At 41.7% G+C, this 20,269-nt stretch overlaps 1 protein-coding gene across 2 annotated transcripts in view; it reads right to left on the bottom strand.

Annotated features, from left to right (window-relative positions):
- LOC120855654 (CD5 antigen-like) overlaps positions 1–19,760 on the bottom strand; it is a 26,616-nt gene extending 6,856 nt beyond the window's left edge. The window contains exons 1-7 of one of the 2 annotated variants that reach the window (XM_040230196.1): positions 19,402–19,760; positions 16,069–16,095; positions 13,675–13,998; positions 9,123–9,446; positions 7,558–7,875; positions 6,369–6,689; positions 4,879–5,048 (exon numbers count right to left, since the gene is read on the bottom strand). In XM_040230196.1, the coding sequence (XP_040086130.1) occupies positions 4,879–5,048; positions 6,369–6,689; positions 7,558–7,875; positions 9,123–9,446; positions 13,675–13,998; positions 16,069–16,095; positions 19,402–19,429 (1,512 nt within the window). In that variant the 5' untranslated portion in view covers positions 19,430–19,760. The remainder of the gene's footprint in view (positions 1–4,878; positions 5,049–6,368; positions 6,690–7,557; positions 7,876–9,122; positions 9,447–13,674; positions 13,999–16,068; positions 16,096–19,401) is intronic. The other variant, XM_040230197.1, reaches the window with a different exon arrangement.
- Between the last annotated feature and the right edge of the window lie 509 nt (positions 19,761–20,269).

Below are 20,269 nucleotides of genomic sequence, written 5' to 3'. Positions count from 1 at the left end.
TACATGGTTTAGGGAACATGATACTAATCTGTGGGGAAAATCAGGAAGACCTAAAATAACTGATCAAACAGAGGCAAAATCTCTTTGAGTAGACATGATAGATACCAAAGTGTCTGTTAGGTCATCTTCTTCTCTTTTATGAAGCTAATTTTCCCTATTTTTCCCATGATAGGAAATAGAGAGAAAGTTCTCCATCCAGAGGAGAGAGCAGTATTACACGCATCACTGCATCTGCCAGCAGGTTCTCTTCTACCTAATCCTACCTGAAAGGCCACCCCTGTAAAACTGACACACCTGCTTTCTCCTTGGGTAGAAAGAGCGTATCACACAGAGAGGCAACTCTTGAGACTGTGAAGTGAAAGAAGTGAAGTGAAGTCATTCAGTCGTGTCCGACTCTTTGCGACCCCATAGACTGTAGTGTACCAGGCCCTCTGTCCATGGGATTTTCCAGGCAACAGTACTGGAGTGGATTGCCATTTCCTTCTCCAGGGGACCTTCCCAACCCAGGGCTCAAACCCAGGTCTCCTGCATTGTAGACAGACGCTTTACCGTCTGAGCCACCATAAATGCAGACACATAACAGGTACTCAACTCAGTCTCAGAGCCTGATGTTGTCAGTTTTTAGAACCAAGCCATGATTCTCTCCTTAGTATCATCCTGTCTTGCATCTGACTTACACACCCTAAAATCTGAGTTGACAAAATTAAAATGATATCATTCGATTGGCATGAAGCACAACGATGGATTCCCCCAAATTCCTTCTGCATCTCTTCCTCTCCCTTCTAGTCACAGGTCCATACATTTTTCCTTGGGAAAATTACAATACATTTGTGGGATTCTTCCTGTTAAATGCACACCATGTTGGCAAGTTGTATATGGATAGTCAACAAAAGTATTTTATTATGGGCATTCAGAAGGTATGATATTTCTTTTCCAAGTGGCATGAAAAGGTCTAGGATTACAGGATACTGCTCTACTCTTGAAAGAATGTGTCTTCTTTTATTAGACAGCAGGAGAATAGTGAGATATTAATTGTTGAAGGTTAAGAAAAAGTGTTGAAGGCTTGAGAAAAAAACATTCAAAGAGCTTTCCCTCAAGTTTCAGCTCATTATTTACCCATATTCCCCTTCAAACATTCCTTTTTTTGTCTCCTTCCTTTTGTGTTCTTTACACACATGTAGGTTTGGTCTTAGAAATGTCCTATAGTGGTCAAAGGAACAGACCTGGGGATCCCAGGCTGCTTGGAAAGAAGCAGGAGGGGCCAGAATCAATGCCAGAGGGTCGACAGTGAGGAGCAGGTGACTGGGAGGTCATCTTCCTTGGAAAAAGAGAATTCAACAACTCATATCTCCAGGAGATGATGGGGATGCTTGGCTCAGAGCAAAGAGTGTTCAGATTCTTGCTGAGGGGCTGAGGGAGTGGTAGCTGAGCCTGCAGGCCCAGTGCTTGCACTAAGTCATTTGATACCAGTAGAAAGCAAAGGACACTCAGGTGCTGCCAGAATCAGGCCAAACATCAAATGTCAGGCGGGTCTTCTGTAAAGAGAAGAAGAATGTACAGTAAGGACAGGGACATGTCAAAAAGGGATTATTTCATTCAAGCTCAAGTTCAGTTCAGTTCAGTTCAGTCACTCAGTCATGTCCGACTCTTTGCGACCCCATGAATCGCAGCACACCAGGCCTCCCTGTTCATCACCAACACCCGGAGTTCACTCAGACTCACGTCCATCGAGTCCATGATGCCATCTAGCCATCTCATCCTCGGTCGTCCCCTTCTTCTCCTGCCCCCAACCCCTCCCAGCATCAGAGTCTTTTCCAATGAGTCAACTCTTCGCATGAGGTGGCCAAAGTACGGGAGTTTCAGCTTCAGCATCATTCCTTCCAAAGAAATCCCAGGGCTGACTCCTTCAGAATGGACTGGTTGGATCTCCTTGCAGTCCAAGGGGCTCTCAAGAGTCTTCTCCAACACCACAGTTCAAAAGCATCAATTCTTCGGCGCTCAGCCTTCTTCACAATCCAACTCTCACATCCATACATGACCACAGGAAAAACCATAGTTTTGACTAGACGGACCTTCGTCGGCAAAGTAATATCTCTGCTCTTGAATATACTATCTAGGTTGGTCATAACTTCTCTTCCAAGGAGTAAGTGTCTTTTAATTTCATGGCTGCAATCACCATCTTCAGTGATTTTGGAGCCCAAAAAAGTAAAGTCTGACACTGTTTCTACTGTTTCCCCATCTATTTCCCATGAAGTGATGGCACCAGATGGCATTATCTTCGTTTTCTGAATGTTGAGCTTTAAGCCAATATTTTCGCTCTCCTCTTTCACTTTCATCAAGAGGCTTTTTACTTCCTCTTCACTTTCTGCCCTAAGGGTGGTGTCATCTGCATATCTGAGGTCATTGATATTTCTCCTGGCAATCTTGATTCCACCTTGTGTTTCTTCCAGTCCAGGATTTCTCATGATGTACTCTGCATAGAAGTTAAATAAGCAGGGTGACAATATACAGCCTTGACATATTCCTTTTCCAATTTGGAACCAGTCTGTTGTTCCATGTCCAGTTCTAACTGTTGCTTCCTGACCTGCATACAGATTTCTCAAGAGGCAGGTCAGGTGGTCTGGTATTCCCATCTCTTTCAGAATTTAACAGTTTATTGTAATCCACACAGTCAAAGCTTTGGCATAGTCAATAAAGCAGAAATTGATGTGATTCTGGAACTCCCTTGTTTTTTCCATGATCCAGTGGATGTTGGCAATTTGATCTCTGGTTCCTCTGCCTTTTCTAAAACCAGCTTGAACATCAGGGAGTTCACGGTTAATGTATTGCTGAAGCCTGGCTTGGAGAATTTTGAGCATTACGTTACTAGCATGTGAGATGAGTGCAATTGTGCCGTAGTTTGAGCATTCTTTGGCATTGCGTTTCTTTGGAATTGGAATGAAAACTGACCTTTTCAGTCCTGTGGCCACTGCTGAGTTTTCCAAATTTGCTGGCATATTGAGTGCAGCACTTTCACAGCATCATCTTTCAGGATTTGAAACAGCTCAACTGGAATTCCATCACTTCCACCAGCTTTGTTCGTAGTGATGCTTTCTAAGGCCCACTTGACTTCACTTTCCAAGATGTCTGGCTCTATATTAGTGATCACATTATCATGATTATCTGGGTCATGAAGATCTTTTTTGTACAGTTCTTCCATGTATTCTTGCCACCTCTTCTTAATATCTTCTGCTTCTGTTAGGTCCATACCATTTCTGTCCTTTATCGAGCCCATCCTTGCATAAAATGTTCCCTTGGTATCTCTAATTTTCTTGAAGAGATCTCTAGTCTTTCTCATTCTGCTGTTTTCCTCTATTTCTTTGCATTGATCGCTGAAGAAGACTTTCTTATCTCTTCTTGCTATTCTCTGGAACTCTGCATTCAGATGCTTATAGCTTTCCTTTTCTCCCTTGTTTTTCACCTCTCTTCTTTTTACAGCTATTTGTAAGGCCTCCCCAGACAGCCATTTTGCTTTTTTGCATTTCTTTTCCATGGGGATGGTCTTGATCCCTATCTCCTGTACAATGTCACGAACCTCATTCCATAGTTCATCAGGCACTCTATCTATCAGATCTAGGCCATTAAATCTATTTCTCTCTTTCACTGTATAATCATAAGGGATTTGATTGAGGTCATACCTGAATGGTCTAGCGGTTTTCCCTACTTTCTTCAATTTAAGTCTGAATTTGGTAATAAGGAGTTCATGATCTGAGCCACTGTCAGCTCCTGGTCTTGTTTTTGTTTACTTTATAGAGATTCTCCATCTTTGGCTGCATAGAATATAATCAATCTGATTTTGATGTTGACCATCAGGTGATGTCCATGTGTAGAGTCTTCTCTTGTGTTGTTGGAAGAGGGTGTTTGCTATGAACAGTGCATTTTCTTGACAAAACTCTATTAGTTTTGCCCTGCTTCATTCCGCATTCCAAGGCCAAATTTGCCTGTTACTCCAGGTGTTTCTTGACTTCCTACTTTTGCATTCCAGTCCCTTATAATGAAAAGGACATCTTTTTTGGGTGTTAGTTCTAAAGGTCTTGTAGGTCTTCATAAAACCGTTCAGCTTCAGCTTCTTCAGCATTACTGATTGGGGCATAGACTTGGATAACTCTGATATTAAATGGTTTGCCTTGGAGACGAACAGAAATTTGTCATTTTGAGATTGCATCCAAGTACTGCATTTTGGACTCTTTTGTTGACCATGAAGGCTACTCCATTTCTTCTGAGGGATTCCTGCCCACAGTAGTAGATATAATGGTCATCTGAGTTAAATTCACCCATTCCAGTCATTTTAGTTCACTGATTCCTAGAATGTCGACATTCACCCTTGCCATCTCTTGTATGACCACTTCCCATTTGCCTTGATTCATGGACCTGACATTCCAGGTTCCTATGCAATATTGCTCTTTGCAGCATTGGACCTTGCTTCTATCACCAGTCACATCCACAGCTGGGTATTGTTTTTGCTTTGGCTCCATCCCTTCATTCTTTCTGGAGTTATTTCTCCACTGATCTCCAGTAGCATATTGGGCACCTACTGACCTGGGGAGTTCCTCTTTTGGTATCCTATCATTTTGCCTTTTCCTACTGTTCATGGGGTTCTCAAGGCAAGAATACTGAAGTGGCTTGCCATTCCCTTCTCCAGTGGCCCAGGCCTCGGGCGTGGGTGGCTCTTCCCAGCTGCCGCCCCTAGCCTCAGGTGCGAGGTGGCTTCTCCCGGCTGCCCCTGACCTCGGACGTGGGGTGTCTCCTCCTGGCTGCCCCTGACCTTGGACACGGGGTAGCTCCTCTCAGCCGCCCTTGACCTCAGACCCGGGGTGTCTCCTCCCGCCCGCCACTGACCTCGGACGTGGGGAAACTCCTTTCAGCCACCGCCCCTGACCTCGGATGCGGGGTGTCTCCTCTCGGATGCAAGGTGTCTCCTCCCGGCTGCTGCCCCTGACCTCGGATGCCAGGTAGCTCCTCCAGGCCGCCACTGACCTCGGATGCAGGGTAGCTCCTCTCCGCCGTTCCTGTACAGTCAAGAAAGAAGACTGGTTCCCAGAATAGGAAAGGGAGAGACCCTCCCAGATCCTAATTACATACCTATCTCACACTGATATGAACCACGTCAGAGTCTAGTTCAGTGCCCTGGACTTATTCAACCAGCTCCCATGTGAGTCACAAACCATATTCACTTATATTAGCACTACTCACCCTCCACAATCACAAAACTCTTCAAGAGAAATGGAGCAAGTATCTCCTTTTGACTAGCTAAGAATAACTAGCCTCAGTAAGGCAGACTTGACTCAAACACTAGTCTTCCATCAATAAAGCCCCCCTTTTCTGGGCACTAGCTGCTCTTCATATTTTTGATCATCTCTCAGCTCTTACACAATTCCCTGAGTAGGTAACCAGGCAGCCCTGCATGCCACATCCCACACTGCATGCCACAAAGCTGGACTTCAGAGCTGTGACTCTCTTGAGTCAGCCACTCAAGGGCTATGCTTTGCATTTCCTGACTCATATGGGGACAAGATTTCTTCCTTTACCATCCTGTGAAGTGAAAGTGAAAGTCGCTCAGTCTTGTCCAACTCTTTGAGACCCCATGGTCTATACTGTCCATGGAATTCTCCAGGCCAGAATACTGGAGTAGGTAGCCTTTCCCTTCTCCAGGGAAGCTTCCCATCCCAGGGATCAAACCCAGGTCTCCCACATTGCAGGCAGATTCTTTACCAGCTGAGCCACAAGGGAAGCCCAAGGATAGTGGGAGGTCTACAACTTACAGCTGGAATCCTGGCTTCTCTGAAAAGACACTCTCATGGATATTCACAAAGAGCCCCCTTCCCCAGCCCCATTCCCACAGATTAATTTAAAATCTGGCTAGTGACAATAGGTAGAAGGGGGTGGGACCATCTTCTACAGTTTTAACTTACTGTTTGATGCCTGGGGTCCTCTAAGTCAGCTAATCCTGAGCTAAGCCAAGACTGATCATTTTAGTTCTGCCCCATCATTTGAAAACAATTTTTATGATTTTGGAAAGTTGCTTATTTCCTCTGACTCTTACTCTCTTCAGATTTAAAATAAGGTGTCAATTCAATAATTTCAAAACCTCTTTTGTTCTCACACTCAATAACTGTATAGTACATGATTTTTAAACTCTTATTATCATTCTATCCATGACTAGGATTCTCAAGTAATTCCTTGAAGTAACACAAAGTAGGTGACAATTATGGGCAGCTGTGCAGCACTAGTAGAATGACCCTTACCCTCAGAGTTCACACCCCACCACCCACTTCTTCACCGCCCTCCATGCCAGTCCCCATGGGGACTACCCGATCTACAGGGCTTACCCAAGCAGAATACGACCACATCTTCCTTGTGGTTGCAGTCATGATACCCCCAGGACCTATGCTGACACTGCTCCAGGGACCGCTCTTGCCCTTTGCAATGGACATCATCTAGCCAGATGCGCCCATCTCCAGGGACAAACTTTCTCCGCGCTTTGGCAGGTACAAAGATTGGCTTTCCACAGCCCAGTTGCTGGCACACCACCTGCTCCTCCTTTATCCCCCAGCCGTCATCACAGACAGAGCCCCATATGCCCTTGTGCAGCACCTCCAGTCGCCCAGAGCAGCTAGTGTCTCCGTTTACCAGCCTCAATTTAAAGGGATCTGAAGGGTCAGGAGATGGAGTAGGGCATGGAAAGAAGAAGAAGAAGAAAAAAAATCATCTACATCCTCATTCAAATCCCATCAACACTTCTGAAGCTCTCTACCTGCCTGTTTTTCTGTGATCATAGCCCTTGCTCTAGTTTCCAATCCATGTATCCCAGGTCTGTTTCCTTAACAAAGACATTTTACTTTCCCATCTAGTTTATAAAAGTCTAATACTTATGAACAACTTTCTAGTAGTTTTTTTTTTAATTGAAGAGTTTAACAAGTACATGGAATTGTGTGTCTTATCCCTATTATATACAATTCAATATAATAATATTTTATATTCATCTAGCAGTTAATACTGCTTAAAGCATTTTCATGTACAAAGGTATCATTAGCTCTATTTTAAAAACAAGAGAATTAAAAAATAAATAATAAAAATAAAAACAAGAGTTGATGAGCAGCACAATTAAATAGCTTTGCCATGGTTATTTGATGCATGAGTGCTGAGCTTAGTCACTCAGTCCTGTTTGACTCTGCTCCTCTGTCCATGAGGATTCTCCAGGCAAGAATACTGGAGTGGGATGCCCTGACCTCCTCCAGAGGATCTTCCCAACCCAGGGATTGAACCCAGGTCTTCCACATTGCGGGCAGATTCTTTACCATCTGACACACCCGGGAAGTCCAAGAATACTGAAGTAGGTAGCCTATCCCTTCTCCAGGGGATCTTCCAGACCCAGGAATCAAACCAGAGTCTCCTGCATTGTAGTCAGATTCTTTACCAGCTCAGCTACCAGAGTAGTTCTTTATAAACACTGATTGAATAGAACTCTATTTAATCAAATTCATGAATAATCCTAGTCCCTGGACTTATAGGCATTACCTTCACATTCGACCCATGTATCCTCATCATGGGTGCAATTATTATTCCCCTCAAGCCCAGAAAGGCAGTATGGAAGGTATCCTTCCCGTCCTGAGCATGATACGTTGCTCAGCCAGATGAGTCCGTGGCCCTGGGTATCCTTGTTACAGCATCTTTTGATCAGTGTGGCCTTCCCACACCCCAGTTGCCGGCATACCACCTTTGCAGCTGAGAGATTCCAGCCTGTTTTGCACACAGTGCCCCATTGCTCTTGGTGCTTCACCTCCAAGCGCCCCTTGCAGCGCCCAGGGCCACCAACGAGCCTCACGGTCTCTGGAACTGTGGGAAAAGAAAGATTAAGTCTCTGCTCCCTGCAAGAACACAGCCTTCCCACATAAGGGGGCTCCTAACTCTGAATCTTTCTCAGAAATAAGAATGAGACCTCAGCACCAGGCACAAATATTTGGTGACTGTTTGTCTGATAACCAACTGTGGGATAACAAAGAAAACATAAACTAGGCCCTTAGCCAAATCACAGTCTAATAGAAAAGTAAATAGACACACATAAAATCATTAATGCATACACAGCAAATATATGAATGGAATAAACAAATACAGCAGTTATATGCATATAATTGTTGTATGTGTGTGTGTGTGTGTCTATATATATTGGCTTCCCAGGTGACTCTGTGGGTACAGAATCCACCTGCAATGCAGGAGACTTAGGAGACCTGGCTGGGCATGAATTCAAAAGATGCCCTGGAGGACGGCATGGCAACCCACTCCAATATTCTTGCCTGGAGCATTCCATGGACAGAGGAGACTGGCAGACTACAGTCCATAGAGTCACAAAGAGTCAGACACAACTGAAGCAACTGAGCATGCACTCATGCATACATATATATACACACTTGTTGTGTGTTGGTTTCCTATGAGCATCTCCTGTCTACCTAACTAGATGAAGACTCCTTGAGAACTGATAAACTTACATTACATTTTGGGAGCTCATTTCTTCTGCATAACTCTAACTGAGCTTTAGATACAAATGTTTAGTGGTTATTACATCTGTGCATGTTTGTGTGTGTGAAGAAGAGAATCAGGTTCTTGGATCGATTGAAACAAAGAAAAACTAAGATTGAAACTAAGAGAAAATCATTAGGTCAACCAAGCGTGTGTACTAAGTCACTTCAGTCATGTCCAACTCTGTGTGACCCTATGGACTGTAGCCCATCAGACTCTTCTGTCCATTGGATTCTCCAGGCAAGAATACTGGAGTGGGTTGCTGTGCCCTCCTGCAGGGGATCTTCCCCACCCAGGGATTGAACCCACGTCTCTTAAGTCTCTGCACTGGCAGGCGGGTTCTTTATCACTAGTGTCACTGCTCAAGGAGGAGTAACAGTTCTAGATGAGGATATATTTGTCTCCAGGGTCCACAGTTGAGAAAGGGTGAAATAATCATATTAAGTGAAGGACAAGTAATCAATTAACCATTAATTCATGGTGGAGAATAAAGATAAAGAGGACAAAGAATGGTCATGCGGGGAATGGGCAGTTGGCGTATACGCATTGAGTCCTGCCATACTCACTCTCACATATTGCCCCTGCATCCTTTCTGTGGGAGCAATCATAAACGTCTTTCAACTGGTCACATTTACTCAACTCATCTTCCGTCCCATTGCAGTTGACTTCTCGGATGAAGATTTTTTGTTGTTCATCCGCCAGGGGCTTATATAAATTACCACTGGGCATCCCCTTGGCTGCTCCACAGCCCAGCTCCCGGCACACCACTTGCACGTCTTTCATGTTCCAGCCGTCGTCACACACAGTGCCCCACTTGCCATTCCGTTCCACTTCCACCCGCCCTTCACAGTGATGGGGACCTTCCACCAGTCGCACTTTGGGAGGAGACTCTGCAAAGAAATGAGATATTGGCTGGAGATTAGGAGTAGCCCAGAGAGTACTCAGGTATGTATGCAGTCTTCTGGGAATTCTCCTATCACTTTTGGGATGTGGAGAATTGAAGGGTGAGAAAATAGGGATCAAAAGAGAAGACAAGGAAGAGGAGCTCCAGGACTCCATCTCTGAGTTCTGGTTCTGCTATACTCTTTTATTATTATTATAATTTAAACTGTATTTTTATTTGGCCCTTGGTGAAACTTGGAAAAATAGGCTTAATATCCCTACCTTTGGATGTGGTACAAATAAGTGCTTAATATGATTATTTCAAAAGTATACTTTCAACAGGAATTAAGATGTACAGTGTTATAATATTCATATCAATAAATATGTTGTATAAAATTTTAGTTTGTCTTGTAATTACCTTCCTGACAAATAAAGTATAGCATATATATATGCATTTTTGTGTGAAATTTGAACAAAATCTGTTTTTCAGTTAATAATACTGTTATCACGTTAGCTCCCTGTTTCTTTGGGTTTTTTTTTTTTTTAACAACATAGTATTCCTTTATATTTTCAGAATTGGATTAGAACTTTCAAGCCTCATTCGGTTTTTTTTTTTTTTTTAATCACTAAGATAATAAACTTTCTAGATTACCAGCAGTAATCCTAGAGGCAAAAATATGTGGAACTAAGTCAAGGTTTTGAGTGAATATAAATTAGAAATCTAACATTCTATTCATACTAGGTCAAACAAGTGAAGTCAAAATGTCATAAGTGTTTTAGCTTAGCAAAAAATCATGTTTTCTAAAATATATGTATTATACAAACTATATACATATGTATACAAAAGCTTTTCTACTATGCTTGATAAATGCTTGAGAAAGAACATAAAAAAATGACAGAGAAACTGGGAAATATAAGCTAAATGAACCTAAAACATGAAGCACTGAACATGAAATAGAAAATTGAAACAGACTAGATAAAAGTAAAAGGTCATCATATATCCAGTTGTTTTTAAACATGGTGGCTCATTAGAAATGCATCTGGAGCTTTGGAGATAAAAAGCAGTCCCTCGGCATTTGCATTTTTCAAAAATTTCCAGGATAATTCTAATATGCATCTGGATTTTGAAAAGTGACTATGGGTTTTTCTATTAAAAGGTAGTTATAGTGATATAGAATTCTTTTATTTTTCTGTTGACCAGAAAAGTGGTCAATGGTATTAAGCAGCCACTAGTTACATAATCACAATAGTAAAAGATGTGTTAGTTTCACAATAAATACCCAGACAAAAAATGAAAGATAACTACAATTGCAAGCCATAATGGAAACATGATTAACCTAGCAACATAAAATAATTACATACACTTTGGGGAGTTAAGTAGAGTGTTGTGATAAGTGTAAGTGCATACATGCACATGTTCTCATCCACACAGTCAGTCTAAGTCTTGTGGTTGAAGTATTTAATTCATTTACATTTAAGTTAATTTTCAATATATATGATCCTATTACCATTTTCTTACTTGTTTTAGGTTTATGTTTTGTATGTCTTTTCCTTCTCTTGTGTTTCCTGCCTAGAGAAGTTTCTTTAGCATCTGTTGTAAAGCTGGTTTGGTGGTGCTGAATTCGCTTAACTTTTGCTTGTTTGGAAAGCTTTTGATTTCTCCATCAAATCTGAATGAGAGTCTTGCTGGATAATGTATTCTTGGTTGCAGGTTTTTCTTTCTTCACTTAAAATATATCATACCATTCTTTTCTGGCTTGTAGAGTTTCTGTTGAGAAATCAGCTTACAATCTCATGGGAGTTCGCTTATATGTTATTTGTCCTTTTTCCCTTCTTGCTTTTAATATTTTATCTTTGTCTTTAACTTTTGTCAGTTTGATTACTATGTGTGTGTCTCATTGTGTTCCTCCTTGAATTTATCCTGCCTGGGACTCTGCACTTCCTGGACTTATTCAATTATTCTTTTCCATGTTAGGGGAATTTTCATCTATTATCCAAATATTTTCTTGGGTCCTTCCTTTCTCTCTTCTCCTTCTGGAACCCCTATAATGCAAATGCTTACTGTTGTCCCAGAGGCCTCTTAGTCTGGTCTTCATTGTTTTCATTCTTTTTTCTATATTCTGTTCTGTGGCAGTGATTTTCACCATACAGTCCTCCAGGTCCCTAATCTGCTCTTCTGCCTCAGTTATTCTGCTACTGATTCCTTCTAATGTGTGATTCATCTCTTTTGGTTTTTTAGTTCTTACAGGTCTTTGGTAAATATTTCTTCCATTTTCTTCATTCTATTTCTGAGATCCTATGATCTTTACTATCATTATCTTCACTATCATTATTCTGAATTCTTTTACTGGAAGGTTGCCTATCTCTACTTCATTTAGTTGTTTTTCTGGGGCTTTATCTTGGCCCTTAATCTGGGACATAACCCTGTGATTTTTCATCTTGATTAACCTTCTGTCATGTGGTTTTCATTCTAGCCACTGTGGGATTGTGGTTCTTTGACCAGAGATTGAACCTATTTCCCCTGCACTGAAAGCATGGAGATGTCAAGATATAATTTGGGCTAACAATCTGACTCTCTCTCTAAATATCAATGATCCATTCTAAACCATCTTTGCTACTTCCTATGACATTTTCCCATGTCCAAGAACCTAGCTCAGAAGAAATACAGAGAGTGCTGAGTAAGGGAAGAGTCAGACCCTCAAAGTCTCAGAGCCCTAAAACTGGGTCTAGAAGATTCTATGTGTTGGGAGTGGGAGATGGGCTTCACAGAGTCTCCAGGTAAGTTCTGAAGAAACCAAGACTTAGACAAGGAGTATAGAAGACTGTGTAGGGAGACAAGGGAGGAGCCTATCAGGAAACAAACTTCTGGATACTACATTCCAAGTACTGTTTTATGAACACACAAAACAGTGATGATCAAGATAGTTAGCATTGCTGTCCTCAAGAAGATTCTATTTAATAGGCTTGAAGAAATACCATCAAGTCCTCTCAGCTCAGAGAGATATAGTGATAAAGAAGATCTAAGTTTGCCAAGCCTCCAGGGAGAAGTCTGTTGTACCTGGAGAGACATTTGGACTTGTGGCTTGTGGTCTATCAGGCTATGAACAGTATATGACAACATGGGCTACATGGAATAACTCAGATACCTATATGTACGTAATACAATTTCTCAGGACCCAAATTTCTACTGCCTATATATATATAATTGTTGTTGTATTCCTTTCATATATTTGCTTTCTATGCATTAATAATTTTCTGTGTGTCTGTGTCCTTTTCAATTAGACTGTGATTTGGCTAACAGACTAGTCTAATATACATAATTGCTGTATATGAATATGTGTATATATATAGGATTCCCAGGTGGCTCAGTGAGTTCAGAATCCACCTGGGTTCAATCCCTGGATGGAAAAGATCCCCTGGAGGAGGGCACGGCAACCCACTCCAGTATTCTTGCCTGGAGCATCCCATGGACAGAGGAGATTGGCAGACTACAGTCCATAGAGTCACAAAGAGTCAGACACAACTGAAGCAACTGAGCATGCACTCATGCATACATATATATACACACATGTTGTGTGTTGGTTTCCTATGAGCATCTCCTGTCTACCTAACTAGATGATAGACTCCTCGAGAATTGATAAACTTACACTATATTTGGGGAGCTCATTTCTTCTCCATAACTCTAACTGAGCTTTAGATACAAATGTTTAGTGGTTATTAGACCTGTGCATGTTTGTGTGTGTGAAGAAGAGAATCAGGTTCTTGGATCGATTGAAACAAAGGAAAACTAAGATTGAAACTAAGAGAAAATCATTAGGTCAACAAAGTGTGTGTGCTAATTTGCTTCAGTCATGTCCAACTCTGTGTGACCCTATGGACTGTAGCCCACCAGACTCCTCTGTCCATTGGATTCTCCAGGCAGGAATACTGGAGTGGGTTGCTGTGCCCTTCTGCAGGGGATCTTCCCCACCCAGGGATTGAAGCCACGTCTCTTAAGTCTCTGCATTGGCAGGCGGGTTCTTTATCACTACTGCCACTGTTCAACCAAGAGGAGTAACAGTCCTAGATGAGAATATTTTTGTCTCTAGGGTCCACAGTTGAAAAAGGATGAGAAGTGAAGGACAAGGAATCAGTTAACCATTAATTCATGGTGGAGAATAAAGATAAAGAGGACAAAGAGTGGTCATGCGGGGTATGGGCAGTTGGCATATAGTCATAGAGCCCTGCCATACTCACTCTCACATATTGCCCCTGCATCCTCACTGTGGGAGCAATCATAAACGTCTTCCACCTGGTCACATTTACTCAACTCATCTTCCGTCCCATTGCACTCGACTTCTTGGATGAAGATCTTTTGTTTTGCATCCGCCAGGGGCTTATATAAATTACCACTGGGCGTCCCCTTGGCTGCTCCACAGCCCAGCTCCCGGCACACCACTTGCACGTCTTTCATGTTCCAGCCGTCGTCACACACAGTGCCCCACTCGCCATTCCGTTCCACTTCCACCCGCCCTTCACAGCGATGGGGACCTCTCACCAGTCGCACTTTGGGAGGAGACTCTGCAAAGAAATGAGATAGTGGCTGCAGATTAGGAGTAGCCCAGAGAGTACTCAGGCATTTATTCAGTCTTCTTGGAATTCTACTACCATTTTCAAGATGTGGAGAATTGAAGGGTGAGAAAGTGGGGGTCAAAAGGGAAGACGAGGAAGAGGAGCTCCAGGACTCTATCTCTGAGTTCTGGTTCTGCTACACTCTTTTATTATTACTATTATTATTATAATTATTATTATTTAAACTGTATTTTTATTTGGCCCTTGGTGAAACTTGGAAAACAGGCTTAATAGCCCTACCTTTGGATCTGTGTTTGTGTCCTGTGGTCTATCAGACTATGAACAGGATATGACAACATGGGCTACATGGAACAACTCAGACACCTCTGTGAATGAAATACAATTTCTTAGACCCAAATTTCTACTGACTACTTTGTCTCAACTCTGCACAAACTCCCTAGAACTTGGCATCAACCCCAGAAGTAGTAGTTGGGTGAAAGACGTCTGACTTGGTTGATTTTAAGCTCCATTGAGAAGTTTCTATTTGATTTATTGATTTGTTCTTGTTTCTCTCCTCTTCTTCTATAATTTCTTGAGGAAAATAACATGAGGAATGGAAGTTAGAGACAAAAATTAAAATTGAACTATAAAAAACTAAGAAAAGTTCCCATTGTTGCACTCTGAAGTTTAAACCATGTATATATAATTCAAGAAAAGCCACCTAGAAATAACTTCTGGATCATTGTAACTAAGATTAGAGTTTGGATAGGCATTATTGTTTGCCTTAGCAAATATTTGATATCAGGATCATACTCAGGCTATTTTATTTTACTTTGAGTTATAAAATTCTGGGTTTGTTTTTTATTTGGCCATGCCACATGCCATGTGGGATCTTACTTCCTCAACCAGGGATCAAATCCACCACCCTGCATTGGAAGCATGGCATCTTAACTGCTGGACCACCAGGGAAGCCCTCAAATTCTGGTTTTAAATAAGTTTTCCTTTTCCATGGAGTAGAGGACTAGATCACATTGTAGGAGAGAAGAAATATGTTTAAGAGAGAGAAAGAGAATAAGTATCAACGAAGCACAGCTAAAGGGAAAAGAAGGGCTGAGAAGATTTAAAAGCTAGAGAAAAGAACAAAGGAGCTCATCAGGGCAGTAGTGTCCTAGACAGCATTTTAGCCTACTTTATTAGCTGAGGGCTTGAGAGACAAGGATCCGGGGTGAGTCCTCCTTCTTTGAGTATAAAGAGAGCAGCTGTCTCCTGGCACTTGCAGCAAGACATAACTCTGGAGGCCACAGAAGAAAAACCAGGTCATCTGGAGCATTGGACTGGGACCCATAAGCAGCATTTCTTTAAGAAAGCAAATTGACCCAGCAGGGTGTAAGATCCTCCATATTCATAGCAGAGTTTGCAGCTGCCTCTCTCTCATAAAGCCTCTACTATCAAGAGAAAGAATAGGCTGAAGAGAGACAATGTCAAAGAAACTGATAATCCTCAAGCAGTCCCCTTGATTTTTGGACCATCAGAGGCTTCCTCTTCCACAGACTAATTCTCTTTGTACCTCCCAATTCTCTCAGTTGAACTGTTTGTGCTCTGCCGAAAGACTCCTTTAAGAGATGGCCAGTGACCACTGAAATACAGCCTGCACTCTGCTGATGAAACCATGAAGTATACAGAGGCTGGTGCATTTCTAGTTCAAAGTTAACATTTAAATTGGCAGAAGGACCAGGAAGTAGTAGAATATAGAAGGGCAGAAGAAAGTTTATTTCCCAGGAGATGAGGTGTCTTCTGAGCCTGAAAGAAAGCCATTTGCTTTGTTAGATGATGGAGCTAGAGCTGGGTTAATGTCTTGGGTCACACAGGCCAAATGGAGAGGAATCCCTTTGCAGTACAAATTTTATCTAAGTTTTGGAAGTGGAAATCTACCCATATAAGACTGGTGGGTTGGGAAACCAGAAAGAAAATCTACTGGGGCTCTTTTGAACCACAGCCTCTCTCCCTGGCCCCAGGAAATCAAAATTTCCACTCTCCAGAGCTGAAAGCCCACCCTCTTTGGACCCCAAAAAATCTTACCTAGAAGTCCATGTCCAGTGCAAAAGCCTGAGCAAATAAAAAAGAAAGAAAGAAGTGAATGAGATCAAGTAGTCAATTGCCAAGGCTTTGTTCAAAATCACAACTCTCTAGAAAGTTTTGTTGAACTTTGTGGGACAGAGAGGTAATTACACAGCCTCCAAGGTTAGACATGGCTGAGACCTTCTCATTCTCCTCCTAGAATGACCAGCCTAAAAAAAACACTTGGAAACTAAGAGCCAAAAAGGCCCATTCTACCATGCCTAATTAGATCTATCATATTCCCTTTCCATCTGATGTTGGCTCTACCCCAGGCATGGATAGATTTGATTTTCTATTTTAATCTATTAGATTGATCGGTGATGACCACCTAAAGTAGAAGTGTGGTGATGTAGTATCTGAGTCCAACAGGAAAACATGTTGGAGGATTCTGGGAAGATGTGTTGGGGCCAGTGTGAGAGAAGCAAGTGAGACTCCATCTTGAAGCCTGTCATCCATCTTAAAGACTGGATGTGAACTGGGACTGAACCCTGCCCAAGAGTGAGAAAACCGTTGCTAGTGAAAACCAGGTCTGCTGGAGACTTCCATCCCTACAGATGACAAACGGAGATTGTAGTTGAGGTCAAGCTGCCCCTGTAAGATTAACCGTGGAGATATCTCCCTTGATGTATAATCATTGTTCCCTGCCCCACCCTTAATCTTAATTGTTTGTTCTCCTAGCACCTATTTGTTGTAAAACTCAGTCATATACAACAAACAGGTTGCTAACATGTAACCAGTCACATAGCCGAGGTGGAGAGGGTGGGAGTATAAAACTGGGCCTCTCAGAAACATCAGGGTCCTTGTTGGGAACTATTCCCCTTGGATCCGCTGGCGTAATAAACTGTACTCCACTGTCTTGAGTGTCCTCCGAGGTATGTTTTGCAACTCCGGATTCCACAACAGATGCACAGTTGGGGAGGATAAAGATGTCTTGAAAGGCATATGAGAGGGTAACAGGCAGGAAGGCTAGGGGTCCCCAATTGAAGGAAACAAACTACAAGTGTCAATTTTATTTTTTCCTTCTCTATACAAAATTAAAAGGAGGGTTCTTTTAAAATTCTGTGTTGCCATGACAACACCTGGTTCCACCTGAACTTAATTTTTCTCAAACCTTGAGCTCACCAATGCACTTTTCTTATGGAAATGTTTTTCTTAAGCTATGCTAATGTATTTACCTTATTTACCTTTCTTCAAGTCTGTTCACCGAAGACTCAGAACCCATAATGGTTCAACACATCAGTATGTTTTACTCATGGAAGTGTTCCTCTTCTGATATCTATTTCAGAAGATTTCTCTATATCTTTTATACTTTAATAAAACTTGATTACACAAAAAGCTCTGGCAACCCAGCCTCATCACTGGCCGCAGGTTGAATGTCTCTCTTCCAGAGGCCAAGAATCCCAGCATCATTCACAGGTTGCTGTTCATAGCAGCAACCTTTCACATAGAGGAAAATGGCAGTATTTTTCGTGTTCACTGACACTGCATTTAGACAATGGTCAACAAACTTTTGTGTGAAAGGCCAAATAGCAAATATTTTAGGCTTCATGGGCTATACAGTCTCTGTTATAACCAATCAGCTCTGTCAATGCAACCATATACATGTAAATGAATAAGCCTGGCTGTGTTCCAGTAAACCTTTATTTATGAACAATTAAATTTAGATTTCATGTCATTCTCATGTGTCACAAAATATTATTCCTTTCACTTTTCCCACAGTTTAAAAATGTAATATCCATTCTTAGTTTCCAGGCTGTGGCTTGCTGAACCTGGTTAAGAGTTCAGAAAGCAGTTCTAGGCTAATTTCCAAACTTCCAGGTTTAAGTATCAGCACATCTTTGAATGATCAGAGTTTCTTCCTACAAGATCTCTGTGTAGTCAGACTCATCCACTCATTAGGCTCCATCCTAATGCAAACTTTGAGAGATGGTGAAGGACAAGGAAGTCTGACATGCTGCAGTCCAGGCTGTCACAAAGAGACAGACATGACTTAGCTACTGAATAACAGCAAATGCTATAGAGAGAGTCCTGTGGCTATCAGTGGTCTCTGAAACACAGTATTTTGAACTGCAAAACTCATCATCCCCCAACACCACCCCATCTTATAGGATCTTTCTGAAGGAGTTACTATCATTGGACTTCCAGCCTAGAGCTTTTTAGGTAAATCCATGTATTTCATTGACTTGTCCTGGAATATTTTCTTCCAAATATTTGCTTTGCAACAACATGACTCAAAAAGATTTTGTCTGCAATTGCCTAAAACTCAAGGTTATATCATGCATAGCACCCTACAAGTCTAATAAAGAACACAAAATATGTACATATGCAAAGGAAACTGAATGTGATGAGCCTGATAGGTGTGAAGGTGACATAGCCCAAAGGTAACTTGAGAACTCTGTAGTGGGCTTGATCACCATGAGTATCACAGGTCAGAAAGACTCATGAAGGAGATGCAACTGAAGATAAGCGTAAGAGATTCAATAGTAACTTCACAACAGGAGGTGGGGGACTATCTGCTAGGTAACATAAGGGGTGTATGTGTGTTTAGGTATGTGACCAGCACTGTGCATAGAACACACAAATGCCCAACTGAGAGACCGGTAGGTTTCAGTGGTATACTAGATCATCAAGAAAATTAAAATGGATGTGACTGGTTAGGGGAGGGACCTAGCAGGCTCTTTTATCTTGTGGAAAGGCTCTTAACAAACCTCTGAGGAACATAACATTACTTCATAGATGAAAATGAGATTTCCGAGGGCTATGATAACTTTAAAATTCAGATAGCTAAGAAATCAAAGAGCAAAAATTGAAATCCAGATCTCTTTGATTCCAAAATCCTCAAATACTCTAAATTAATCTGAGCAATAAGAAAGTGGGAAAAACTAGGGAAACACATGAAATACATTTGAGAGGAATCAGTATGATCAATGAAAGGTATTTGTCTTGCAGTTCTACTTCCTTTTCTTGCTGTTACCCATGGTCCATTTATTTGTCTTTTTATAAACAGTGCATTTAGGAAATTTTGTGTAAAAAAGCAATAGTATAAATTATTACTGAATTGATAATGTGAATATAGGGAAATAGAAAGTTTTCTGGTAATCAAGGTGGATTATAAACTGAGTACAGTTTAAGTGGCTTTGGGGATTTAGAATAATTACCAAATATAGAGAAAGGAGAGTAGAGACTTTCCTTGAAAGATACCTAGATCTGTACCAGATGGGCAAGGAAAGGCTTCCCCCAATCAAAGTTCCAGAGTACTCTGAAGCCTGGACCCAAAGGAGCAGAAATACTCACCAAAGATGAAGAAGAAAAATAGAGCCATGTCCCAGATGGCTGAAGATAGTGAACTGAAATGTAAGGCTGGAAGGAGGCCCCACAACAGGAATATGCAGCTTTGGTTGCAAGTGTGCTGTGAGGAGGGAAAGAGGCAGGTTTTGTCTGCAGCAGAGGCTTTATCAGATGACTAGAAACCAATGGGCTCAGAGGTCAGAACTGATAGAGCTGGACTTGCTGAATTCAGCATGCCCCAGAGGAAGGGAGGTGGCCGGAACTGGCAGAAAGATGATGAAAACAAAAGAAAACAAACAAACAAAACAAAAAATCCCAAGCTGCTATGCTTTGGTTCTGCTGTAATCCCAGCTCCATTGAGCTCTGCTTTAGTCCCCTCACTATGTAAACAAGGAAAATAACACACATAAGGAAAGGCAAGTACCAAGAATAAGGGCCATTTCACATTAGAAGATCAAGCAATACTTGATCCTCATGTATGGTTTGTGGGGGTTAATAAGCCGATTTCAATTCTTTCCTTCCAGATGGAAGTGACTGGAAAATATAGAGGCCAAAGATCATAGAACAATTCCAAAGTTGCCCTTGAAGTCACCATAATCTAGAGTCAGGAGGGCAATCCAGAGTCAAGGTGCCAATCTTTGCAAATATGGTTTGATTTATTTCTCTCAACCCAGCTTCTCCAGTGCTAAGTAGAGGTCTAGCACATGGATCTGCACTTCTGTGCTTGTCTTGGATTATGCCCATCTTTGGAAACTGAATGGAAGCATGTTCTTGTCATAATGAAATCAGGTTGTTCTTAAGTCTAAGATATGATGGACAGGGAGTTCCAGAAAAAACATTTACTTCTGCTTCATTGACTACGCTAAAACCTTTG

The sequence above is a fragment of the Oryx dammah genome, unplaced genomic scaffold, assembly GCF_014754425.2.
Source record: "Oryx dammah isolate SB20612 unplaced genomic scaffold, SCBI_Odam_1.1 HiC_scaffold_28, whole genome shotgun sequence".
Classification (NCBI taxonomy): Eukaryota; Metazoa; Chordata; class Mammalia; order Artiodactyla; family Bovidae; genus Oryx; species Oryx dammah.
This window is presented reverse-complemented; position numbering and strand designations above follow the sequence as displayed.